This window comes from Cinclus cinclus, chromosome 3 (assembly GCF_963662255.1).
Source record: "Cinclus cinclus chromosome 3, bCinCin1.1, whole genome shotgun sequence".
In the NCBI taxonomy this organism is placed as follows: domain Eukaryota; kingdom Metazoa; phylum Chordata; class Aves; order Passeriformes; family Cinclidae; genus Cinclus; species Cinclus cinclus.
In genome coordinates this window covers 89,987,358-90,014,409 of record NC_085048.1, presented here as the reverse complement: position 1 = coordinate 90,014,409, position 27,052 = coordinate 89,987,358, and the positions used below count along the sequence as shown (strand labels likewise).

General features: G+C 39.8%; 1 protein-coding gene across 1 annotated transcript in view; it reads left to right on the top strand.

The window, feature by feature from the left end:
- Positions 1–27,052, top strand: part of KCNH1 (potassium voltage-gated channel subfamily H member 1) — a 167,119-nt gene that overhangs the window by 19,105 nt on the left and 120,962 nt on the right. The window contains exons 4-6 of the mRNA XM_062490404.1: positions 1,606–1,734; positions 9,359–9,477; positions 17,225–17,617. Coding sequence (XP_062346388.1) covers positions 1,606–1,734; positions 9,359–9,477; positions 17,225–17,617 — 641 coding nt within the window. The remainder of the gene's footprint in view (positions 1–1,605; positions 1,735–9,358; positions 9,478–17,224; positions 17,618–27,052) is intronic.

Sequence of the window (27,052 nt, the reverse complement as noted above, 5' to 3'; positions counted from 1 at the left end):
ATTGCATGAAATATACCATGTTGTGCTCATGTTAAAATACTGAACAATTCAGGTGAAAGACAATCTGATCACTAGCATAGAGAAGGGTCCTGTGACTGAGAAAGAAAAGGAATAGTCTTCTAAGATCACTATCTCTCAAATAGACTTTTCTACATGAGTGACAAAGATTGTGTGTTGCTCTTTATTCTGGCTTTCCCAGAGGGTCAGGCTCCTGCTGATCCTGATCTTATTTTTACCCCTGGTATGTAGACCCTTCTCTCCAAGCAAAACTCAGAAGGGACGCATAAAAAAAAAGTTGCTCACAGCAAGCAAGCCCCAATTCTCTCTGTCTCTTACTTCTTGTGCTTGCAAAAGCAATGATGAGTTGTTTTCATCATCTCTGAGGGTGTAGGGACAGTGTGAAAACCCATGTACAAACTCCCTGAAGGCTGAGGTCTGGAGTCTCTCTATTGCCATGTACCTCAGAGTGGGATAAGTCATCTTTTTATGTCTAAAATTAAGACTGCAGACTTAGAAATGGTGCCTTCAGGGAGGTCATGTTATCACATACAGGAGCCAAGTGCTTTGTTCTGAGCCCTCCAATCAGCTTATACTCAAATATCACTAAAAGCAGTGTGGTGAGTCCAGTGAAACGAGTGGTAGACACTGCCCTGTTACATGGGATGTCATTGGTATCACTATGGTCTTAGCAGTCTCAATAGAACTGCCAGAAATATGGAAAGGCTGACTGACAGATTTTCTCCTTGAGGTGATCTGTGTGGATAGAGGTCAAGGAGAAATAGCAGCAGCATCTGAAGGGTTCTATTGTGGGACCAAGTTTTTATGCGGTGTGCAGGCTTCCATCTCTCAAGCAGTTTTAATTAGCAGTTCATCTGCTGCAGTAATTAGAAAGGTGCAGTTCTATGCAGTACAACTCGATGCCATCCACAGCCTGTGTTCTGGTACTAATAGCTTACTCTCTCCTGAATTCAGTGAAGTCTTGCTTTATGCTGGAGTGACCGGGAGCAGGCTCAGGACAAGGCAAGCTGGAAAGCAGCTTGTGAAGGATTTCCCTTCCATGCGGGGTTTTCCAGGCTGGGCCAGAGCTCCCAGAGTCCAGCTCTGAATCTAGACATAGGTTACTATAGTAGTTAGGGAATGATCTTTTTTAGGGCATCCTCTGTTGGCAGGGAATTATAAAGTCGACCAAACTGGTCATATTCTTGAGTTAAGACTATGTGTTACGCTCATGCCCTAGGCACAGCTGGCCTCTTCTCAAATCCTGCAAGAACCAGCAAGATACTGTTGTGTGCAGTCTTATTTCAGATCTCTCAGTTCTCTTCTTTCAGATCACAAAGCGGTTCTGAAGTTCAAGCGTTAACTTTGCAGGCGAAGTTCAGAAATAGGATGATTCCTGAAGATTAAAAAGATGAGCAGGGCCAGAGCAGAGAACTTAAATAACAGACTCGTTTTAGCTGCTTTGTTATTTTTCCAAATAGGTGTTTGTAAAAACAGCCAACATTAAAGTAACTTCTACAGATGGCTGATTTGAGATGTAAACATCTAAACTGGCACATTTAGTGTTCTGCCTGCCATTGACCAACTCTTTGATGTGTTTGTTTCCAGGAACACCTGTCTGGTTCTTTGTGAAAATTGCTCCAATTCGAAATGAGCAGGATAAAGTGGTTTTATTTCTTTGCACTTTCAATGACATAACGGCTTTCAAGCAGCCCATTGAGGATGATTCATGTAAAGGTTGGTCTTTTTCACAATTATATATTTATGCTGCTTTTGTTTGTTTGCCCTGGTCTTGAAAGAGCTGAAGTCTTTTAAATACCCAAGCCAAAGAAATGATGTTATAATAGCTTGTGCCACTGGGGATGGCATTTGTACAAGAAATGGTTGCTGGTTTCTTTAGTGAAATTGCTCTGGCCTGCTCTGGAAAGGGTCATTGCTAATGAAAGCCCAGTTTACATGGTAAATAGGTACTGTTCTTCCTTTAAAATACACTATTAACCTGCTCTCCAGCCTAGCCTTCAAGGATTCACAATGTTGCTCAACAGCCCTGTACAAATTGTGTGTGAAACTGTATGCAAAACCTGAGGAATTAAGAACTGCTAGACCCTGGCTGAGTCTAGCAAAGATTGGAATAATTAAATTCTGCCTGACGTGATGTTACTTGTCATTATTATGGGATTTCTTACGTTAGTTTCCTTTAGCCTATGTGAAGAGACTCCAGTTATCTTAAGTGGAATCAGGTTTAAGCTGTCCTGGTGAGTGAAGTAGCACTGCAGTGTTCTGCTCTTAACCCTTTGGTGAGCTACAGCCTGGAAACTTGGAAGCAAACTCGGTTGTGACAGCAGCATAAACTTTCCCTCAGGCTTAGATCCCACCAGAAATAGACCTTTTTTACCCTGTGGAGAATTATAGGGACTTGCATTCTCTGGGGTAAAAAAAGGATGTAAGTTCTCCTGTTGTTTGCATTTTTGTAGTATTTAATAATATTTGTAGTATTAAATTAAACAGGAAACTTGCTGTGAAGATGAACTGATTTACATTTGTTCTCAAAATGTTATTCTTTAAAAACATAGTTTCTCAAAGTGGAAACACCTGTTACCATGAAAAAGGAAGTACAACCTTGACAAACATACCCTCTTCCAGTCTATGTGGGTAATTTTTTTTTCTCTTGTTAATCCTATTTGTTTGGTTCCTTATTGCTTTAATAAAACTAAAAAAAAAAAAAAACTTACCTTGTCAGAAAGTTTGAGTCTACAGTATTTTTTTCCCTGCCTAGTGGTCCTCACTGTATCCTGATGAGGAGTGACAGCACAGATAAATCAGCATGATGCAGTAAAGCTGGCTCTCATTTATTTGCTGGTAGTGAAGGCCCTTGCTTCATTTAGTCAGTTGATAAGCAGGACTTTCTGTCAGCAGTGGTAGCTCTGTCTTTTTGCTTTCACAGGAGTTCCCTAATGTGGTAGAGAGAGGCAGTTTGTCCTTCGCTTTCAATACAAAGAAACACTTTAACTTCTTTTTTTCAATACAAGTATGTTGAAGAAAGGGAATGCTGGTTTTGTTTTTTCTTTTAAAATCTTCTTTGGTTCTTGAAATTATGCTGCTCTTGCAGTGACCATGGTAATTCTCATGATATATATTACGTATATATTCTCATGGTAATTACACATCTAGAGTGTAATGTGTAGATGTGTATATGTGTAGGCTAAACCTACATAAGTGCATGGACTTGCAGAGGAGTGGATGATAAGCAGAATTTCTCCCTCTGGCCCATGGAAACTGGCAAAGTGACTAACAGAGGTTGCAAACAGAACTGATGTATTATTTAGAGGCCAGTGATTCACAGCTCTGCACTCCTTCCCTGAGTGCCATGTCTTCATGTACAGAAGAGCTTGTGCCCTAAGTGTCTTCCAAATATTATTTCTGGATCTACTAAAATTAATAAAGCTGCAGAAGTTTCATGCTGGTAAAAGAGTTCTCTTTCACTTCATACACAAATCAAGCATAATATAAATAGAACTGCACTTTCTGTTTTCATCCTTAATTTATCCCTTTTTCTTCCATAATTTACTTGTTGTAGGCTAGGCTTTAGAATTTTGTTGTGCGATATCAGATCACACAACAAAACTTGATGCCAGCACCTGATGGCTAAATGAGCAATTTCTTGGAGGAGCCGATTCATCAAACAGAATTTTGCATGTGTGTCCATGTCTCTAATGTTAGATCTCATTGTGCAATTGTATACTGTGAGAGGGGGAAGAAAAGGCAGGTAAGGGGTGTTAGATAATCATCTGTAGTAGGCTCTGAGATTCACTGAGTGGAAAAATGTTTTTGGAAGACCTATAAAAGGTAAAATTGTACTAGCTTGTTCTAAGAATCATTAGCACACACAAGCTCTGAAAAGGGGGCATATTCTTTGTGCTATGTACAATGTTACACAGGAACTTTTTAGCATGCTTTTGAAAGAGAGCAGTTTTCTTAGGAATGTTTCTTATATTCTCAACCCAAATGAACTCTCAGTCTGAAAGACTGGAACTGTGAACTGAAAACTGATTGCTAAATCAATTCTTTTTCCTTCTTTCACCTTCAGTCAGCTTAGCAAGTACTTTTATTTTACTGTGTTTGTATGTGTAATCAGTTTCCTATGCTTATGAGTACATAATATGTAATAGCTTGCCTGTAGATGCCGATATGTTAATGAAATGTGCTGTTTGCACATCTGCAGAATGTTGTAGTTTAAAGTATTTAAGATTTTCAAAATCAATGCTTGTATGTCTATGTAGAGAAAAACATTAAATCGATCATGTTCTTGTACTACATAAAGAGCAACTAATCTGTCAGGCTAAGCCTGCTTAGCTGTGGTGTGTCTTGGTTTTCTATCACCTGCTGGCAATTTCAAGCCTGATTGTTCAGCTGCAAATGATGCAGCTCCTTGAGTGAAAAGTGTGGGGCCGTAATGGCAGGTGTTTGACTACACAAAGATGAATAGGCATCTTTCATCTGAAGGTGACTCAGAGGGATAGAAGGTCCCAGTACCATTTTTCATGCTTAATTTTGTTTCATTGATTAATAATGTCAGGCATTAGAATAGATGAAAAAAGAAGGTCACATAAAAAGTAGACTTCTCATTTTAGCCTTTGTTAATTGATTCAGATAATTTAGAATATGTTTATTTTATGACTTACATGGCAGGTAAGTAAGCTTGCTTTTAAATGCAGCAGCTTTAAAAATAGCGCATTCTAAATAAAACCACTTAAAAATAGTGTGTCAGTGATGTTGATAATATTTTAAAACAACCTCTTTCCACTTTTCCCTGTTTGCTTGCCCCTTGGAAAAAAATCAGGGAAATGAGGTTTACTTGAATAGAAGAAGGCAAAATCAAGCTATAGCATAGCTAAATTTGACTTGTCAAGTAGTAGGTCACCTTCTTAGCTGAATTTGAAAGTATATACTATATTTGGAATAAATGCATTTTGTCTGTATATGTCTCTCCTGGTTTGAGATCTAACACACCAATTATGAGATGCTTGAGAATAGTGTATAAAGTGGAATGCATCACTTTATGCTAAACAGTTGTTTGTGCAGACAAATAGAAACTCTGCTTGCACTCTGAGCAGCTTATAAGAAGTTTGCCTGAACAGGTTTTGAATGTATAAATACAAGGTGAACATATCCAGAAGCATCTATGCTGTTTCATAGGAGTTTGAAAACTAACCTTTGGATCCTAATTTTTATTTTTGATATTTCATTTTTATACAAAGAGGTGGTCAAATTCAACATCACTGAATCAAGTAGTGAATGGTTGCTATCCTCCAAGATGAAGATATAGCCTTCTGTGGTTTGTAGCAATCATCAGTTGCCAGCTCCTCTGCAGAAGGTGCTTTATTTCATTTTGCAGCTAAGCTATCCTTTGCATAACAAGCAGAAGTACAGACACAAAAAATATTTTGTCTCCTTCATCTTAATTCAGGGAAAAATTCACGTTTCCTTTCTCCCCCATTTTTGTTTCTTTTTTTTTTTCTTTTTTAGGATTTTTGGTTCTGTTTTTAAAGATGTATTTATATGAACAGAGCCAGTGTTTGAAATATTTTGATTAAGATATATTCTGCTTTCATCTGTATGAAATGTTTTCTTAAAAAGAGGAAACAAATGAAAGGGAAGTAGTGAGTATATTAAAAAAATACTTTGGTATGCTTTCCCAGTCCAGATGGAAAAATAACACTGTTTTAGTCATGAGGTTTCAAAGAGAAGGAGCACTGCAGAGAAGCTGGATGGGTGTAAGCAAGTATCTTTCATGTGTGGGAATACAAAGGTGGCTTGAGCATGGACAAGAACTGCTGGAATGTTGGCTTATTCACATTTACGCAGTTGTGTGAAGAGCAGACCCGTGAACAAACAAGCTTGTTCTCTAGCAGGCAACAGCTTCTTGTTCTGACTCTGGGAGTTGTGTAAGTTATGGATCAGCAACATGGTAACAAGAGTTCTGTAGCTGCCACAGTTCCCAATGTTTGAATTCTTGAGTTAGCAGGAATGAATTGAGAAGAGTGGGAGGAAACAAACAGCTACCTACACATAAATAATAAATGCTGTTGTGCTTGAGTATCAACTTACTTAAAAATACAGAAAATTGGCTTCTTCAACTTAAGGCCATTGTTAAATGAAACTTCATGCTTTAAAGAAGAAAAGTTTTGATGGGTTAAATGCCACAGCACAAAAGTATATTTCAATGCCATATTTCCACATGAAACAAATCTCAGGGGGCAGCTTTTGTAATCATCTTGTCTTGGGTGTTATAGAAGCAATTTCTATTCACCTTTTTGGAAAGAAATGGTGGAAAACTGGAAGAGCATCGTGGAATTCAGGAGTGCTGAAATCAGTGCTGTTAATCTTGAAGGCTTTCCATGCTTTTGAAGCTGGAAATATTTTAATGTCATTGCATTGCTTTGTCTGAGCATGATATTTTCTGCAGAACTGAAAAAAGAGACCAAACAATGGTAAAAATGGGTTAGAATCAAAGGCAGGGCACAGGCAATCACTGCTATGGGGTGGTATCCAGCTATATGTTTGGTTCCTGAATTTCAAGCTGTCTTCTCTCCTGTGTGAGCTTATCTTGTTTGAGGAATATATATGCCTATATTAGAACCACCTAGGATGATTAGATTTTAAATTGAATTTATGTTTTCTCTGTTTATAGAGGAGAACAATGGATGTAGGGCTAGGACAACTGCTTGTGTTGAAAGAGAACTCCTAATCCATATCATCTGGTCGCTCTATTTTAGCAGGACTGACACCAAAATATACTTACACCATTTTGAAGCTCAGTTCTTTGTCTTGGAAAGCTCCACGACCCTTAAAATTTAGTGTCTGTGTTTGGTCCTATGGCTTAAGTCCATTATTTGACCTGTCTTGGTTGGATAGATAACTGACCTGTTGTTGACTGTGTCTCCCCTTAGGGTTCTGGAGGAAACATTGCAATAAATTCAACAGGTACTGTTGTCTTTTCAGGCATTACTGGAGATGTTATCATTCAAAAGGTTTAGTACTGGCATTCTGTTTTTTATTTTCTTTTTCCTGTGCCACAATCTGCAGGTCTAACTGCATTCTGGATTAGCCGCCTTTTCTTTCACAAAAACCAAAACCCCAAAAGGCAATACAAGGAGGAGAGTGTTCTATTCTGAAGATGAGATTCTTACACATTGCACATTGATTCAGTGCCTGGTTTTAGGCATACCATGGCACAGTGGTGAGTGTATCTCCAAGCTGGGCTCCCTGTGTGTGGAGAGAAATAAGGTGTGTACTCCCGATTTGTGTCCACGCTGCTTTAAAAAGCCAAGCTGAAAAGCCCTGCTTCGTGACACAATCTCTTGCCTCAAACCAGTTATATTGCCTTCAGATCAGAGTTGGGAGTCGAAGGCGAGAGCTAATGTTTGTGCAAACAGTTCTTTTGTGTGCCATTTAGGCACCCACAACTGAGATGTTCAACATGTAGGGCAGAGGAGATGCTTGCAGGGGATGCTGAAGAGACAGGAATGGGTTAAGCTGGATTTTTCAAAAGAAGAAGACTCCTGCGATGAACGGGGGGCACCCGAAGGTGGTCAGCATTCATAGCCACAATTCATTCCCCAGAGTTGCCTGGCAGTGCTTTTGTGCAAGAAAGGTCAAGCGAGGTGCTTCTTTTTCATCCTCTCTGTGTCCGAATAGCCGAAATCTTAGAACAATGTTTGGAAGAAAATGCACACTGGAAGTTTGTCCTCAGGTTTTGAATCAAATTTCTCATCTTCCAGGCGAATGCCCTGCCCAGCGTTCCGGTTTGACTTAGTTAAAGGAGCTGTCTATGTTACCTGTCATTAGAAACATTTTGCGTGTGCTAAGGGGGAGGCAGGTTTCGAGTTCCCGGGTGAAGCTGGAGCTCCGTGTTCTGTTCTGTTTCCCGCCGGGGCTGGCGTTGGCGAGCGAGCCCCGTTGGTTCCGCTTCAGCACCACGGCCAGCGCCGCCGCAGCCGCTCCCTCCCGGCTCCTGTGTCCCCTTGGAGCGCGTCCCCCTCGGGCCGGACACCTGCCTAGTCCTGCACCTGGGCCGGCTGAGAGGCTGGACGTGACTGGGCGAGATGCACCTGAAGCTCATAAAGCCGGCTGTATCCTGGGATGTATCAAAGGCGGCGTGGCCAGCAGGTCAAGGGAGATGATTCTCCCGCTCTGCTCCAATGTTATGTGGCCACACCTGGAGTACTGCGCTCAGCTCCGAGTCCCGAGCGCAAGAAGGACCTGTTGAGCGAATTCAGAGGAGGGTCACAAAGATGCTCGGAGGGCTGGAGCACCTCTGCTGTGCAGACAGGCTGGGAGAGCTGTGGGAGCTCAGCCTAGAGAGGAGACGACTCCAAGGACACCTTGTAGCACCTTCCAGTACCTTAAAAGGGTCTGCAAGACAGCTGTGTAGGAAATGTTTTCCAGGTTCTCAATATAAACTTTGTCTTCAAAGTGCTAGGCATCCTTAGTTGGAGTAGGAGGTGAGGAGTAGGAGCTCAAGAGCTCCCAGGTGGTGCTAGCATTTTTCAAGATTGGGACTAAAAGCACTGATACTTTCCTTTCAGTCTACCAAAAATATCCAGATGTATACTTTGCCTTTCGGTTATGGCAAAGTACTGCTCATAAAGATTATATTTGTAGCTAGCTCTTTTGACTGTCATTGAAGGTCTTCTATTTTGAGAGATATTTGAAATCACTGTAAAAAATATTCTGAATTAAAATTCAGCAAATGACTTCTCTGCCAGAAGCTGCTAAATGTTTAATTTGAGCTTGAGAAAATCTATTAGTATTTCCCCCTTTTTGTTTAGAGAGAGTAAAATTAATGATTTTGTTTTGCTTTTCTGCTCTGCTTTTTATTATCTTATGTATATTTCTCTGCTTATTACAGATCTATGCTTGATGCATCTGAGGCCAGATTCACTTCTCTTACAGATAACTGCAATTTTCATTGTGCATGACTCTAGCCTTACATCTTGATTAGTCTGGAGTGTCTTCTGCAGTGCTGTGAGATCCAAATCTGATCATTAGATTTAATATGAGATTATTGTATAGTGGACATTTATCCTTGCAAAATATGCAGTTCGTGTAGCAGTACTTCTGTGGAGTCATTGAATATAAAGTCACAGAAGTCATAGGTTTTATTACTGTACCACGCTGACACCTATTTTCTGTCTTGCTTTTATCTGCTACTTGATTCAATTATATTCCCTTCTGGTCAGTATTAAAGCAGATTGCTCTGTTTTAACATCCTTTTCTCCCTTTAGTTGTAAGAAGTTTTATGATGTGCACTTGCAACTTTTTTTTTGGTAATGTGTCCAATCTGGCGTGTTTTCTCAAGGTTGGGGGAAGTTTGCCCGCTTGACCCGTGCCCTCACAAGCAGCCGAGGAGTGCTGCAGCAGCTTGCTCCCAGCGTGCAGAAAGGAGAGAACGTTCACAAGCACTCAAGACTTGCTGAGGTAATTTTTTCTTTCCCCAGGAGGCTGTAAAGAAATTTTTTAGCCTTTGTGGGTATGTCGTCTCTGCGTGAGCCAAGAGCTGTCAGTCCTCCCTGCCCTGGGAATCTGGTGCATGTGCTGTGAAATGTGTCCTGTGGCAGCAGAATGACTGCGCGTAACCTAATTGCAGTGTCGTGTGCCTTAGCTTAGCAAAGTCTTAGAAAGGTGTTATTAAAATCATACTTTCTTGCTTAGTTTCCATTCTTCTGAGGATCTTAATAAGTGAAGGATCTTGGACTATCTATTTCTGTAAAACTGAGGTGAGAAAAACTCAGTCTAGTACACAAGGAAATCCTGAAGAATCCATGATATGGTTATTCTCTGAATTAATTTATGTCTAGTTACTTTTCAGTGGGATCCCAACCCTTCATTACCAACTGGTTAAAACCTATGTTTAAGTTACTGCTTTTATGGACAGAACAGTTGTAAGATGCCACAAGCAACGCTGCAGACAGGTTAAGAAAATGAAACCTTGTGGCTTAAGTAGCCTTTCAAAGTTTTGAGATAAGTTCCAGGCAGAGAAGGCCCCTTGAAGCACTTAGGGTTTGAGGGCTTTTGCCAAGATGGGGAGAGACTGTCCCAAGTTTCCTGTAGCTGTCTCCTGGGCCAGTAGCAGGGTCTCCATGGTGTAAAAACAGCTTGGGGAGAGGTTTGATATGGTGTTAATGACAGCACAGCCAACATTACATGGCAGCCCTGTGTCACTTCCTGCTGCGAATGCCATGGCAGCAGCTGTGACTTGGCAATAATTCTTGATATTCCTGTGTAGCTGGAGGTGTAAGGTGTTGATGGGTGCCATGAGGTCTCCATATACTCAGTTATGCTGTACTCTGTTAGTTCTGTTGTATATGTCTTAGTTTCTATGCAAACTAAAAATCTCCTGTCTTGTTATCATGTATAATTCTTGCAAAATTCCTGCAGGCAGGATCTTACCTACTCGGTATTTAGTACAGAAAAACTCAAGTAGGGAAAGCCAATTTATGTTGGAAACAGAGAAGTAACATGGATCATGCTGGCACAGGGGAGGGACAGATATTCACCTAGATGCCATGTGATTAGCACATGTCCACCCTGAGGTTGCTTTAGTGTCCTAGAATTTTGAATAGTTTTCCTCATAATCCTACTCAAGGCTTCATAGCAAATAATCCTTTCTTCTCTTTAGAGCTCTACCCTTGAATTTTATTTAATGCTAAAAGGTAGGTAGCAAAACATAAGGCAAAGGGTCTGAGGTTTTTCTGTTTGGCAACAGTCTGGGTGTCAGTGACTACATATTACCAAAACGTTTTGCAAGCCAGTGTGCTCAACAAGCCTTTGCAAGTATTCTTACTGGCACAGCCAATTGATTAATTACAAATAATAAAGGGCAAGTGTATAGTGTACATGTCTGAAATTAGTTTCTTTAATTGCTGACTGAATATTGCGGTCATCATTTTACAAAGAACATTAGCCCCAGCTGTGATGTTAGGTAGCTTTTTTTTCTGCTGTAATTCCATTTAAGTCAATAGAACTGCACCAGAGAAAAGAAGAGTGCAGATAATCATACAGACAAGACCACTTTTCTTTATTTGAAGATAGATAGGGTGCCAGGCTTCTTATTCTGCAAAGGTTTCTTGATAATATTAAATATGGGATCTCTAACAGTTCCCTGTTGTATTTTCAAATAGGTTTTTTTCATCCCTGCAGTAGCCTATCTGAAATTTTAAAATTAATCCTTTTTCTTTTGCTGCTCACTATGACATTTCACATCAATCTTTTTTGTGTGAGAAGGCTCCATGTTTATTGCAGTGTTATTTGTGTTGCTCTTAGTTATTTGTAACTTACATATTTGAATGTCTCGGGAGGCTGTTGGATCCTAGAACTTGAGTAGAGCAAGGCGTTGGAGCCTGCCACAACAGCTTACAATTTTTTATTGTTTGTGGAACAGCTTAAGAAAGGTGTTAGTGGCAGACTAACAGGCCATGGATAACACAAGCAGTATCTGTGAAGCTTCAGTTTCCAACTTTCCCCAGTAGGCGCAGATGTTTTTTTAGCCTGACTTCTCTAATAGCAGTCATATGAAAACTCCTCAAATTAATTATACAATTAACGCAAGGGTGTTAGGTAACTGTGAGACAACATTTTGCAATAGGAGTTTGTAAAGCAACTGATGCATTTCTGTTGCTTAATTGCCAAGGAGCTGATTGTAGGGATGGTTCTTCCTGGTCACTGCTGAATGAATATATGTGTCATCTGCACCTGTGGTCTTAGCTGATATGTTCTGCACCTTTGCCAGGTGGTTCTGGACAAACAAGACTGTTGTAAAGATTTTAAAAAGTGTGATAGTTATGAGAAGTAAAAGCAGAGAAATTATAATGGTGCTTAGCAGCACTGCTTAAGAATGGAACCTCTGCCATTTTTTTTTTAACATTGTTTACCAGGAACTTATAACTGCCATTAAAACTGCCAATCAAAATATTGAGGCTTAGCTCCTAGCCCTTAGCTTGGGAGCAATTTGTGTGGGTGCTTGGGAAAACAAAAGCAAGGGAGAGTGAGAGAAAGCAAATAGGTGCAATTGAAAACATGAAAAGGAGAGATTAAGTTGGAAATGAGTGAGTGTGTATGTGTTAGCTTTTTTTTGCTCCCCAGTCATACAGTCTTAAAAATAAATAAATAAATCGTTTTAACTACTTTTGATGCAATTTATAATTCCTGACTTGGGATATGTTCACCACTTTGTAACAGAAATTGGATTTTTAAAAAAAATTTGCTGTGTTTAAAAAAGACCACAGTCTTGTAAAACCCATGATGAAATCTGGCATTTCTGCTCTTGGAATAAAATTCCCCAGCATTGGAGAACTATTAAAACATCATGCATCATTACCACAAATAATAAATGCAGATAATACAGCTGTATTATCTGATGATTAATGAGTGACTGAAATAATATTTTCATTAATAAGTTAAGTTCCTGAAATAAATATTTCTTTTACTATGATAAAACTGTGTATAGTGAAAAATCTTCCAAAACTAGAGTTGTTTCAATTATTCAGAAAATCGTAGCAATCAAATTGTCCAATGCACATGAATGGAAACTCAGCATGTTGGTTTATATAGTTGTGTACATTTTCTTCGATGATTACTTTTATATAAGTCTCTTGGGGTTTGTTTTTTTGCCTCCCCAGGAGAAGTTGCCTTACAAGCAGTTTGAATGTGGTTAGTTCATGTGGGTGTAACCTGACTGCTTCAACAAACCTGCCTCAGGCTGGCACTGCTCTCCCTAGAGGCTGGGGTGCAGCAGGAGCACCTTGGAGTAGGGCAGAGGGTACTTTGCATCGACCTGGGTTTGCTGGATGGTGCAGAGAGAGTGGGGTTTGTAGCTCTTGATCTCCAGATGACCCAGGGATGGTGGGTCTGTGTGGGGAGACTCGGTGTGGCCCTTGGCATGAAAAGTGGAGAAAGGAGCTCTTGTAACTTCCAGTGCAGTGACCTGACAAAACCTTGATTTTAAGCACTAAGCTCTGTGGACCTCCTTCCATGGCTTCTGTGCAGTACTGGGCTCTTTTGTTGTGCTTTATGATAAAGGCACATGCTTGTTCTCTGAGATTATAAAGCTTTGTTGTAGGCATGTTTCTCTTCCTTCAGTGAAATGAAGAATTTGGTGCCTTTGAAAGCTCTTGGCTGGCAGTGCCAGGCACCGTGGGATTTGCCAGTGTGCAAAGCAAGTTGCCTTTGCTGGGAGAGAGAGTGTGAGCTGGGGTACTGCCCCTCTTTCACCTCAGGTTGTGAAATCATCTCTGGCAGTGCCAGCAAGATGGGGTGGTTTTACAAAGTTGTGTGTTAGTCATGTAGTGAGAGCGAGCCCAGGCTGGAACTTGTCACCTCCAGCCTACCCAAAAAGAGGACTGGAGGCACCTCAGGCTTGCTGCAGGTGGCTTCCCCCACCTGATGAGTGGTTAGAATCCCTGTGTCATTCCTAGATGTCTGTCTCCTGCCCCTCCATTCAGGATTGATGCCCACAGTGCTGGTGCACATCCTTCTGCTGGAGACCAGCTAAAGCCATGGCCCCTGGTCTCTTTAAATAACCATTGGCAGGGCTTCACCAGAGTCTCCAGAGGGGTTACAGGAGTTCAAAATACTTATTAATAAGGTCCCTAGCTATTCAGATAGTTTAGAGTATGTTGACTTTCTAAATAGAAAGGGAAGGAGATCAATCAATCATCAATCCTTTTAGTTTCTTGTGCTGTAGCCTTTGAATCTCAAACAAGGAGAGAGTGCTTTGTATTTGGCGATGACATTTTAAAACACAGAAGCAGCAGTTTATTATCATAACGAGTTGGAACTAGAAGTCTGTTTTTTCTGCTTTCAGTTCAGTTTTACATCTTTGCAGTTCCACTGGCTTTATTTTAATGTTGTTTTCTATTTACAACAAAATAATGGACACCATAATTTAGCCCCTTCTTTTTGCCAGAGATTGTTCTTGCCTTTTCCCCTATTTGGGTATGTAGGTATACATTAGTATATTTTCCAGTAAATTGAGTTTTGTTAATGCAAAATTTCCACAAATTCTTGGTTACATTTGGTTACAAATTCTTGGAGTACAAAGAGAGCAGCAGTGACCAAAATGGAGTGAATTACACAATTCTCAGTCTAGAACTTATGTATGTATAGGTAAGAACCATCTGACAAGAGCAAATAATTTTTTTTCAGTCTGTCTTGGTTGAGTTCCTGTGCTGATTAGAATAGTTACTGAAATATCAGACTTATTATTGTAATACCAGCGGCTAAAAAAATAAGCTGTAGTAGGCCTGTGATTACAGAAAAAGCAGTTGTGCTTACCTGCTACATCTGAAGGGTGATCTTGTCTCCCCACACCAGTAAAATCTGAGCATTAGAACTGAAATCCCGCTATATGAAAAATGTTACTGTGTGATGGAGATGCTTGGTTTTACTGATCAATTATTCCAGTGAATGAGTATTGCAGAGGACTCTCCTTGCCCAGTGAAGCATATCAGGTTTAGGATCCTATGTTAGAGCTGCTGCTCATGCAGAGCCTCATAAAGACCAGTAGTAATTCCTTGCTTTCCAGGTGATTCAGGTACAGCTGCAATGTGCAAACGGGAAAGGCAGGAGGTATTTGTAATATTGATTTGGGCTAGAGCTTTTGTTGGGAAAAGACATCACAACATCTGTCACTGGGACTGCAAACTAGCCTTGAAGGGAATGATGCTCTGAGTAACACACGGACTCAATACACAACCTCTGCCTCTTCCAATCACACCAGTGACTTTTGGGGACTGCCTGGGCTAGCCAGTGCCTCCTGCAGAGAAGAGAGACTGCATGTGCTTTGTGCTGCTTCCAGCTCCTCTCAACAGCTTAATTCCTTTTTTTTTTTTTTTTTTTTTTTTTTGGTAGTAGGGAGAACCTACAGGAATCAGGGTCAGGATCAATAGACTATATAATACTGCAGTGAACATGTCTGAGTCCTAGTTGTGTCTGCAGGTGAAATGTTCCTTTCTTCTCTTTGCTGTCATTCTAGAAATTCAGTGAAACAAAAATACCGAGTCCTCTTTTTTTTTTTTTTTTTTTAAAGTCAAACTTTTTTCAAACTCCTAATGCCTCTGTGGTAACATGCAGGTCTGTCAGAGCAGGTCATCTTAATTCTCTTCAAGAGAACATACTGTGCTCAAAGTCAGCAGGCTTGCAATTCCCATTCTCATTTACACATGTGTGAGGAGCTGTGATCTGACAGTGTCTGACCCCTGTTGTGTACATGAGTAAGTGATTATGGGAGGTTCAGAGCAGCAGGGAATTTCATCTGAGACTGTTTTGTCCAAGTAGAACTTTTGTAGCTGATTGTTTTCTTTTGTCCCCTTTGGCTGAAACTGTTGGAAAAAAATCTCACCAGTTCACCAAAAAAAAAAAAAGAAGAAAAAAAGGTACTCAAAAAAGCCTGCAGATAAAATCCATGCCTAAATAACTGACATTAAAAAAGCTGAGATAAGGAGCATGAAAGGAAGACATCCTTCTATTCTAGCTGTGTTGTCTTATCTTTTCCCAGAGAAAAGCCACCATTTAATTTCCTCCTCTGCTTCCTATTGCTCTGAACTATGTGTAAATAAATGTGAAAAAGGAACCATGCTCCTGAATACTTCTCACAGGTTCTGTGAGTTTGGCATTACTAGACATGTTTCACTCAAGCAAACCTTCATGTTCCTTTCAGTTTTCATTCATAACTCATCCAGGTTAAAATTTGCTTTAAAATTTAACTTACCTTTATTTGGACACAGGTTCTTGATGTTGATTTCACCTCCATATATATCCATACATACAAACAAACACAGTCTTATTCATAGGTATGTGAAAGAAACTTGAGTTCCCAAGAATTACATACATGATAACACTGTTTTTGCAGCAGTGGGCAGAACTAGAGAGAGAACAGACATAAAATGGGCGGCAGTGATTGAGCCTGCAGTTCTGCAAAACAGTGCTCAGTGTCAGCATGTGCTTGTCTTGAGGCCCAGGGTTTAAAACTCATGCTGGCAGATCATCTTCTGCAGTAGTGCTTTTCTGAATTCAGACCTAGCTCAACAGTGTGCCTCGGCAGGTCCTCTCAAATCCTGTGTTCAGCTTGGAGGCCCCTACAGCAAGAGGGACACAGAGGCATTGGAGTGTGTCTGAGGAAGGGCTGTGAAGTCAGTGAAGGGTTTAGAGAAGAAGTTTGATGAGGGAGAGCTGGGATTGTTTAACCTGGAGAAAAAGAGGCTCGGGGGGGACCATTGGCTCTCTACAACTGCCTGAAGGGAGGTTGTAGTGAGGGAGAGATCCAGCTTTTCTTCCAGGCAACAGATGACAGGACCTCAAGTTGCACCAGGGGAGATTTAGTTTAGATATTAGGAAAAATTTCTTCACTGAAAGGGTTGTCAAGTATTGGAACAGATTTCCCAGGGAATGGTAGCATTACCATACCTGGAAGGGTTCAAAAGGTGTGTGGATGTGGCACTTAGGGACATGGTTTGTTGGAGAACACGGTACTGGGTTAATTGTTGGACTCAACAATCTTAGGGGTCTTTTCCAACCTTAATGATTCTATTTTTCTATGATTCTACACCATCAGGTAATTAAGATGTTGAACTTCTCTGAATGAAAAGGTGAAATCCAAAATGAATTTATTGAGGCTGATGATAGATATCCGTGGGCTTTGGACCTGAACAGTCTAGAGGAGAGGAAGAAGGACCTGTGCATTTATGATAAATTGTAGAATGAGACTATTTGAGACATGGTGTAGTGAAGAGTTAAATAACCAGTCTTGGAAAACAAATGTGGTCCAGTGGTCCTGCTGCTGGACTGGAACTCAGTTGTGTCTTTTTCCTGGTTTTGCCATCAATTTCTACTCACACTGGCCTTCCTGCCTGTTCTTGCCCATCATTTTTCTATCTTGTCTGTCTAGATAGCTAAAGGGGCTCTCTCTTCTCTTTTTGTCTTGGACACTCCACATGTTAATATCAAAAAATAATTAATGTTATTAAAGGAAACAACTGTTCTTAGTTTGATGCTGATTTGTGTAACAGAATACTTTTCTTGGCTTGCTTACCATTTGGGGTTGATAAAAGGATCTAATGGACATGAATTTTTATGAACTGTTGTACTAAGCTTGAGAATCTACAGTGTGATAAATACCATGAGAAACTTGAACATGCTTCTTTTTCCTCTCAAATCTCTCTGACTACAGGTATTGCAGCTGGGTTCTGAAATCCTCCCACAGTACAAACAAGAGGCACCAAAGACTCCACCGCATATAATTTTGCATTATTGTGTATTCAAGACTACCTGGGACTGGATCATCTTGATTTTGACCTTCTACACTGCTATTTTGGTCCCTTACAACGTCTCCTTTAAAACCAAACAGAACAACGTGGCATGGCTGGTAGTCGACAGCATTGTAGATGTCATTTTTCTGGTCGACATTGTGCTTAATTTCCACACCACCTTTGTGGGGCCGGCAGGAGAGGTGATCTCTGACCCCAAGCTGATTCGCATGAATTACTTGAAGACCTGGTTTGTGATCGACCTGCTCTCCTGCCTGCCATATGATGTCATCAATGCATTTGAGAATGTTGATGAGGTCAGTGCACCACTTCCACTTCCATCCATTAATTATTACTCAGTAACTGGGGGGGAGGCGCAGGACAGAGGAAAGAAATTTATGTTTATAAATTTATTGAGTTGCTGTACATATATCTCTGGTAGCCACCCACAGCATGCACAGAAGTTTGCTTATGAGTCCTAGCCAGAAGGCTCATTGTTTAATTGCTGCTGTTGTTTTTGGTGTTAAAATCCTTGTTTATTTTCCTTCTTTGTGCATCCTCAGGGCTTAAGACAGGTAGAGGCAGACAGCAGCACCTTTGTGCAGCACTGAGGAAAACTGCTCCATCTGAGTTACCAGGATTAGTTTGAACTGGGTGTCAGGACAGTTTCTCGGGGCAGGCTGTTCTTGCTTTCACTGATGACTGATCAGGGTAGTTCTGCTAATGCCAATTCTTCACAGGAACAATTAGGAAGTAAAGTACATGTTTCTCAGCTTCTTCTAGTACACTATAGCAGGTGGCAGGCAAAGAGGCAGGCAGTGACTCACTGAATCATCTTAGAGCACCAGAAAGCACTGTGTGGATACCTGGTGATCTGTGCAGCATTCCTTTTAGAGGAAGGTGAAGCAATTGAAGGTGCTTGTTTGGTAATTTCATAATGAAATGAAAGGGTGGGGAGAAATCTGGAAATCTAGACTCTTCCTTAGTTCTTCATTTCTCTGGGAATAGATCACAATCCAGCAAAAGACCTAACATGTAGACTCTTAAATGCAGAAAACTCGTATTTTTTAACTGCTTGTTTTTTTTGAGCAGTCCACCAAGAAAATATTCCTAAGGTAAATCCATTAAAGTTCCGTGCCTAAAGAGTTCAGCGAGTTAATGAATTTTTAATAAAATCTTGGCGAGGATTCCAGCAGTCTGCTTTCTGGTTACACATTATAAAATCACCAACTAGTTAAGTGTGTGAGTTTATCTGTGACACATGCTAAAGCTGTAAGATACAGAATCACAGGGTGGCTGGGCTTGGAAGGGATCTCTGGAGATCATCTAGTCCAGCCCAGCTGCTAAAGCAGATTCCCTCAGAGCAGGATGCACAGGATTGCATCCAGGTGCATCTGAATACCTCCAGAGATGGAGAGGGATTTACATACCTACCTCATCAGAGCTTAGTATTGAAATTTTAGCCTGTAAAATTGAAATTTTATGACTTCCTTTAAAGTATGTCCATGTTACAGAGGACAGCCTAGCTATCAAAAGAAAACTATGCCAAGTGAAATATAGGCAAAACCAAACCCCATTACTTTCTAAAAATTACACTATTTTTTATAAAATTTAAAGTGGTTTTCTCAATGATGTGAGGGCAGGTAGGCAAAATATTAAATACAGTGGAAAAATGTGATATTATTTGATGTTTAATTCCCTAGAGAAGTTTCCATTTTGTATCAAGCTACAGACTGAAATAACACAAATTAGGTAAAATACAAAAGCCTTGTGAGACCTGTTTTTAAGTATTTGTTTGTCATATGAAAGACCCAGACTGCAGATTATTCTTCAGGGCTTTCACATATTACTTTGCTGTGACACTGATACAATGATGGAAGGAGTGGCCATATGTCAGTTTCTGACATTTAGATAGAAAGAGTAAAAATAATAAATAAAATTTAGAAATAAATGAAGCAAGAGACAAAAAAACCCAAACAAACAAGCAACCCAACCTAACCAAAAACCAACACACCAGGAAGGAAGTTTTTCTCACCCACAACAGATAGAAGCAACCTGGTGAAGATTTTGCTGAAGGGACACTTTTTGACTTTAGACTAGTGATGTGACCTACAGAACATCCTTGAGGAAAATGTCTGTATCAGTGGCTGTGACAGCCACCGAACTGAGCACAGATGATTTTGGACTCATGGTAGCAATTCTGCAGAGAAATTCTTGTGTGAGTTTGTATTTCTGCAGGTTCTTCATCTCAGTGTTGCCTTGTTGAAATGAGAAGCTGATTGGTACTTCATTTTCTCCCAGCTCTTCAAAAGTCTCCTTGATCAGTATAACAGTGTTGGTTTTAGTTATTCTACTTTGTGCCCAAGGAAAAAAAAAAAGTCAAGATTTTTCTTGGTGGTGTCCTTTCAAGACTATTCATCTGCATTTCCCATAGTGGGTTCTGACATTTGGCTGGTATAAATCATTGTAGAATCATTAGAGCAGAGTTTCCACTGGTGTAAATTGCTGTGCTTCCACTGAGGGCTCGTAGGCTGTTTTGGGACCTGAGGGGTTTTGCCAGCAACGCCAACAGAATAACACAGTGCATATCAGGAGGGGGTTTGGGACAGTACATGGTGATCAGTGTTTCAAGAGCTGCCTGTAGAGAGAAAGATAACCTTTTATTAAAGAAGAAAAATAATAAAAGCCATATTCAAGAAATCGTGGAAGCAGAAAATCTTTGCCTTTCATCTATTTTTTTTCTGGGTTGTAGAGCATTCCCTTGTGGGTCAGCTCCCTTACTTTCTTGCTGGTTTAAATTTACCTCTCTCTTGCCCTGGGTTATACACCATAAAACTTTGCAGCTCAATTAAGTCGGGTGCAAGGCTGCCCTGCTCAACATGCAAATAACCAAACTGAGCTGTTATCTGAGTATCACTTTAATTTTGCTAGAGGGAATTCCCTTGGAACCATGGCACTGGAGTCAGTAGATGGCCATGGCTGCTGCAGGAATTTTAATTTTTTTTTCGGAAGTCCTAATGAGAATATTCTTTAAAAAAATAGCCAGAGATGAAATGATACCCAGTGTTGACAGTGGTGATAAAATGAGAAGAAGAATATGAATTGCTATTTTCCTGATCTGATGTTTAAAATCATGCATGGAAAACAAGAGCAAATAGAATCCTGGTTTTGTTGCAGTCCCTATAATGGAGGAGGACTGGGCCAGGTGGAAGCTTGTTTAGTTTGCTGTCTTCTGTCATTCTCTCTTACAAAAAAAAGGCACTGAAGACTCTGAGAATGTCATGGAGGAACTAAGTTGACAAGCCAATTTGTTCTTAGGAATGCTGTAATTACTGTGATGGAGACTAATTGATTTGCAAGGGACACAGGACCTGCAGCACTGAATTAGTAAAAAACTGTGTAATAGGGTTTTGAGGTTTTTTTTTTTCCCCTTTGGGCAGTTTTGGGACTGTCCTATGACTTATCTCTAGATTAATAGTGAAACCATTTTTGTAATTTCTAAAATGATCCACTAATTGTAATAGGTGAAACTAGAATTGATCAATATTTTTGGCAAGCAGATACTCAACTGAAAAATTCTGGTATTGGATTTTGTTTTCTATTTCGAAGTAGCTTTTTGTTTTGAAATTTACTTCATTATTACATTATAAGATATAACAGAAAATATTTTCTTGAAACAAAATTGAGTACGATTTCTGTGGTTTTCAGACAATTTCAAAATTCTTTGAGTTTGTTGCAGTTTGGAACATTAGTATATTTTCAATTCACATTTTTCTGTATACTTGAAATTCCAGTTTCCTCTACGCATGGTTGAGAATATTTTTGTCCATAAAAATAATTTGAATTCATTAGCTATTAATCAATACAACTATTAATAACTACAATTAATTCAAGAGGCACTTAAGTATGAATAGCCATATTCTACAGATGGAAGAGGAAAGAAAAAACATTACTGTCTTTGTTCAAGGCCATATAATTATATAAGAGACTGATTTCAAGTGCTGTGCTCAAAGAGACAGTGCAGCATTTTATATTCAGACATGAGCAGAATTCAACAAATGAAGAAATGAATAGCTGTGCAGAAATTTCTGTTGTTACCCAAATGAAAGTAAAGTTATGGATGTTTCTCCTGGCTTTTATATATGGAAAATGAATGATGCAGTTAAATACTAATTATTTTCTTGACCTGACAGAATTTCAACAGAAGAAAATATACCACTGATTGATGAATCAACTTAATGCTAGGCTTGAACTTTCTATTGTTAAGAGAATACATATGCTGTAATTTAGTCTGAGTAGCAAAAGAAAATATTGGTCTAAAATTTAAACAGCCCTTGAAACATGTGGTGTTAGTCTCTTTCAAATGTGAATGATCAAAATAGCATTTGTCAGTAATTCTTTACAGTAATTAGTATTATTCCTTACTTAAGAAAATACCACCTACTTTGGGGGATAACGTTATCTTTTTGTGCTCAGACATCAATCAGCAAATTTAACAAAAACCAGGCTTAAAGAAAATTCCACATTTTTTGCCAAGAACAGTGCAATTTAAGACTTTGAATTCCAAAGCATATTATTGCAGTGCCAGCTTGAGCAATTTTATACTGTGGTTTTCATCCATAATGCCATAAGATATAATTTATATTGGAAAAAATTTGACTTATTGCATGTGATGCTATTGTGAAATCTCATGGTAGGAGTGGAATCCAGTCATGTCACCACCATATAAATCTCTGAAGTAGGGAGTTTGCAGTAGTACTTGCTATATGTGTTTGAGCAGAGTGCTGTGATCAGTTGTTGGCTGATGCCAAACTGAGAACCATGTATCACTCTATTAGTTGAGGTCGTAAGAGAAATAAATGCATAGTAAAAGATCATCAGGAAAGATGTATTCAATATAAATGATCTTGTGCTCACTTAAGTGAATGAATAGGAGAGAAGCTAGCATGTCGGCAAAGAAGATTTACAGCTTTGAAAGGCCAGAATTTATGATGATGATAAAAAAAGTCCCAGAAAAAATACAATTCAGAATAATAGAAGTAAATGAAGATAATTAGTGCTAAGTGAGTGTGGTGTAGCTGGAAAGTAAACAGTGAGTTGAGAGAGGAAAAAATGAATGTGTGGCTGGTCAAATTGTTGGCAACTCTCTGAGGCAGTACTTTTGCAATAGATTAATTTAAACCTTGTTAATGGAATAATCTCTCATGCTAATACAAATTAGCTAATTAGGAATTACTGAAGTGGCTACACTGGAAGGCATGCAACTTCCCTTCTTTCTTTTTTTTTTTTTTTAACCACTGCATGCAATAAGGGGCAAGAGAATAAATTATCATATTTACAGTTTTATGGAGTAAACTGGGACCTATAAAGAAAGATTTTGGGTTAGATGAATTTTGCAAACGGGAAAACATAATTTTAAAAGTATTTTTAAACTGTAAACAGCTGAGTAATATGAAATCTGTTTGAAACAGTAGTTCACCACTCTTACTTGAATCTGTCCAGTGAGGCAGTGCTGTATTTTGCTTGTGAGCCTACTGCTAAATCTAGTAATGAATGAATAATTTTCTATGGCTAATTGAAATTTTAAAGTAGTCCTAACCTACTTTTTATGTGATGTCTTTAACAAAACCCCCCAGCTGTGTATCACAGGGTGTGATCCAGGCATAGAGGAAATGTTGGCAAATCGTGGTTCTTGGATGAGATGAAAGTAGATGAGGGATAAGTGAGACCCTGTGAACTGGGTGACACCTGCTGGGGCTTCTGGGGAAGGATCAAGCAATTGTGTTTTTGTGCCCAGGTGGGGCAGGGGGAAGGCTGGAACATGGGCCTTGGATTGGGGATGTGATGATGAAGGAGGTCTGCTTGATTGGGTGTCCCTGTGTGAGAAGCCTCTGAGAAACAGGACAAATCCAGGGGAGGTGTGTGCTGGGGACCGTAACCTGCCAGAAACCCTTGCAGCATGGCTAGGAAGGTCCTTGGTGTGGGTCCTAGGTGGTATTTGGAGCTTCAGAAGGAGCTTGGCAGGCTTGAACTGTGGAAAAAGGGGAGTGCAATCAAAAGGAAAAACAGTGGTGGAGGAGGAGGAAGAGGGCTGCTCGTCTGACTTTCTGTAAGTGCTCTGTTCTGCAGCATGGTCCCAGGGGGCTGTGCCAGGCAGGAATTATTCCTTAGCAGACAGGTAGGTAGAAGTATTTTGGGGAAATGCAAATGGTGTAAAGCAGATTCCTGGGGTGAGGTGCACAGCCAGGATATAAACCAGGTAGGCAAAAGAAGCACTTGCTGTTCAGAGTCTCTTGGGAATTCAAGTGAGGGTGTCTCTTCTTCATCTGCTTTGTTCCACATCTCCTCACATCATCCCCCCCAGGTTTTTTTCCAGTCAAATACGAGTTTTTCTGCCTTCATTCCTTAAAAACCCAACCTCCATGCTATCCATCACATGCCACTTTATGCTATCCTGTGAAGGGGCAGGCTGTCTTTTCCCCCCATATCCTCAGTTTTCCAAACGGTGTGGATGTATATAGGTGCTCCAGAGCTCTTGTGCCTTGCAAGACATTCAGGTAAAATTCTCTCCTATGCTGTAAGCCTGCTTCAGGTGTTGATTTTATTTTAATTCTGCTACCTTCCCTGGTCTTACACAAGCTCATACACCTTGGTGGCTCAGAGACATCTGCTTCTGGCAGGATAGCCTCTACCAAAGGAAAATTCCAGAGCAGGATGTGTTGCTGTGTCCCTGCCTGGTGTTGACCTTCTCTGCAGGTTCTGCTGAGGCTGTTAAGATGCCAATTGACTCCTCTTCTGCATTCCCAGTGTTGAGATTAGTCTTTCTGCTAAGTCACAGATAAGGAAGGGTGTTATTGGATTTCAGGGCTACTTCTTCGTAGCTTTGAAAGGCCAGACATGATCTATCATTCTGTTAAAAAGAGAACAGTAGTCTACATAAGCTATTCAATCTGTATCAGGCTAAAAGAATTACAATGCTGAATTACATTTTGAGTGATAATGTATGGTGATAGCCTTTGTCCAAGAGGGAGAGCTAATTGAATATATTAGATTCTGAATTATTTCAAAAAGCTGCTGTTAGAGTGAAGCTTACACTGCATATAAAGGGAGGCATGTTCCAGAGACAGGGACCAGTTAACTCTCCTCTTCTCCCCCCATTCAGCACACTTGTATTGGTCTGAGGCAGTAAGTCAGATGAGATGACAAAGGGTATTTGTTTGAGTAGCTAAGAGGTAGCTGTGTAGTCTATTTCATATTAGGGATAGAATTCGAATTGGAAAGATGGAGAGGTATTAAATGCCAGTAAGTAACACTAAGTCTTATTTTGGTGTTTTGCCTCTTTGAGATCAGTAAAAAGCTTCTCAAACTGGCTGTTGCTTTGAATCAGAAGCATTGGAAAGCCGATTGTTGTCTATTGGGGTAATTTTTTATTTGCTATCACAGAAAGTAGGATTTCTTCAGGTTACTTACGTGTTATCTTTATTCTTGTTCTTCCTCATAAAGTAAAAGGAAAATAGAGTTTGTTTCCTGTTTTTTGTTTTTTTCTTTTTTTTTTTTTTTTTCTGAGTGTGCATGTAAGCATGTAAGACAAGCATGGACATAATTTTACAAATGAAAAATCAGCCTTCCCATCTCTTCCCACACCCTGTGCTCTTATACATCAGTTATTGCTGTTTCTCCCCCAGTTCTAACCAAGCTCACAGATGTCTCACTAAAATAAGCTTCAGGAGTCTAGAGATCTGTTTTCTTCAGTGCTGAAAACCACAGCAGTATCCAGAGGGCTTAGATATTGATTTTCACCTGGGCACATAACGCTATCTCATCTCTTGGTTGCTAAATATGGCAGACTGTAGGAAAGGTCATGTTCTCAGACCTAATTAAGAAAATCAGAGGAGACAAATGATGGAAGTGTGTAGTCCTAATGATGACCTGACAGGGCTGCCAGGTTACTGCAGGTAGGCAGAGCCAGGTTGTGGCATGGCTGACTTCAAATGAAGTATCAAGAAAGGAGGCAGTGCTTTCTCTCTCTTGCCTCACAGTAGTGATAAATTTGGTTCATTGCCTCCCCTTTTGGAGTAAATAATTTAGTTTTTTTGGTCTGTTTCATTCTCTTTCTTTTAATGGCTAGCTTTTAGTCTCCTGAATCTCCCTTTAATTGAGATGAAGCCTGAACTTTAGCAGTTCCATATGAGAGAAAAATACTGGAAAACTTCGGAAAGATTTGTGCCAATACTGAATATTTCTCTTTTTAAAAATAGGTAGTAAGTAGGAAGTAAATTATCCTGCCTTTGAGCCTAGGGAAAAAAATCTTAATGCTTGGGTTAAGTGCATTTTCTTTCTGTACATGTAGAAAGTGAATAATGGCCTAAAAAGTGAATACTGTCATGTTGATTGAATCTATTACTAAAGTACTTGTGCTACTGCAGCTATAAGAGGTGGGGTGAATGTAGCATTTTAGTTATTTTCTGCAGTTGTTCATGCTACATGTTGTTTGGAATGTAAAATGAATTACTTCTATTTTTTTTGAGGGGGGCAGGTGGGGTGGCCTCAGTTACTTTTTATGGCTGTCCATTAAACAATTCGTATTTTGATTTCTTCTAGGTGGACTTTTATTATTCAGTGAATTGAGTTGAATTTAATTTTGCATGGCAAATGAACAACAGCCACAGTTTTTATCTGTACAGCAGCTATCACTGTCACTGTTCTTGGGCACCATAATTACACAAGTAACAATAATTACCCTGCTTACAGCCCTTGTGTTTTCACAGTGTCTCTGTCTCGTTTTCTTGGTGTGGAAGTAACAGCACAAATCTTAAGTTGTCTGATGGAGAGGTAGAGCCAAAACATGGATATCCTGGATCCTGTGTTTGGTGAGAAGGCTACTTACATGGCTGAGGTACCAGTGTGAGGCAAGGGAGGCACTCACAATAGATTAGATCTTGCAGAAAGCAAGGAAGTAGAGAAAATGTGTAAATGTGCGCAGTATATAGTGAGGAGGTCTAATTAATGACAAATTATACATGGAAATTTACATTTGGCAGTATTTAATGGACAAACTTATGAAGCATTTTCTTTTACTATAAGATATGGGCACTGCTATCCCTTGGGACTGAGGCTGGTCTGTTTTTCTGGTTTTGGGGTACAGTTCTACTTTGCAAAGAATGTGTAGAAGGAGAGGGAGGGGAAGTGGTTTTGTTTATTATTTTATGGGCTTTTGACATTCAAGTCTGCTCTATCAGTGGTTGTGGAATTATTTCTTCAGTGTCTCAGTGCCTTGAGTTTACCCTTTGGTTTGGAGGGGACTGGCCACATTTTCTTCCTTTTTTTATGCAGCAGCCATCACTGGCAGTGAAAGTAAACCTGCCAACCTATGAAATATTTATCAGCATCTATATACAGGCATCAGCGGTAGAATTTTTTTAGTCTCATTCAGTTGCTTCAAAACAGTTACAATACAAGTGTATGTGAGATTCAGTATTTTCTGACATACTAGATCAAGTGCTGCATATTGAAGTGAACACTGTACCCAAGTTCTCTCTGTAAAAAAATACAGTAAAAATGTACTGTGTGTCTGTTCTGGCCATATAACAGATTTTTTTTTTTTTCATTTCTGGATAGCCTCAAGGGATGTTTTCTGTTGGATAGAATACCAGTAGTTGCAACTGTGTTGGGGTAAATCAGACACAGGTAGAACTCCATGGAATATCACTTAGCCTTGTCCTTTTCCTGGCTGCCACACACATAATTCCTTA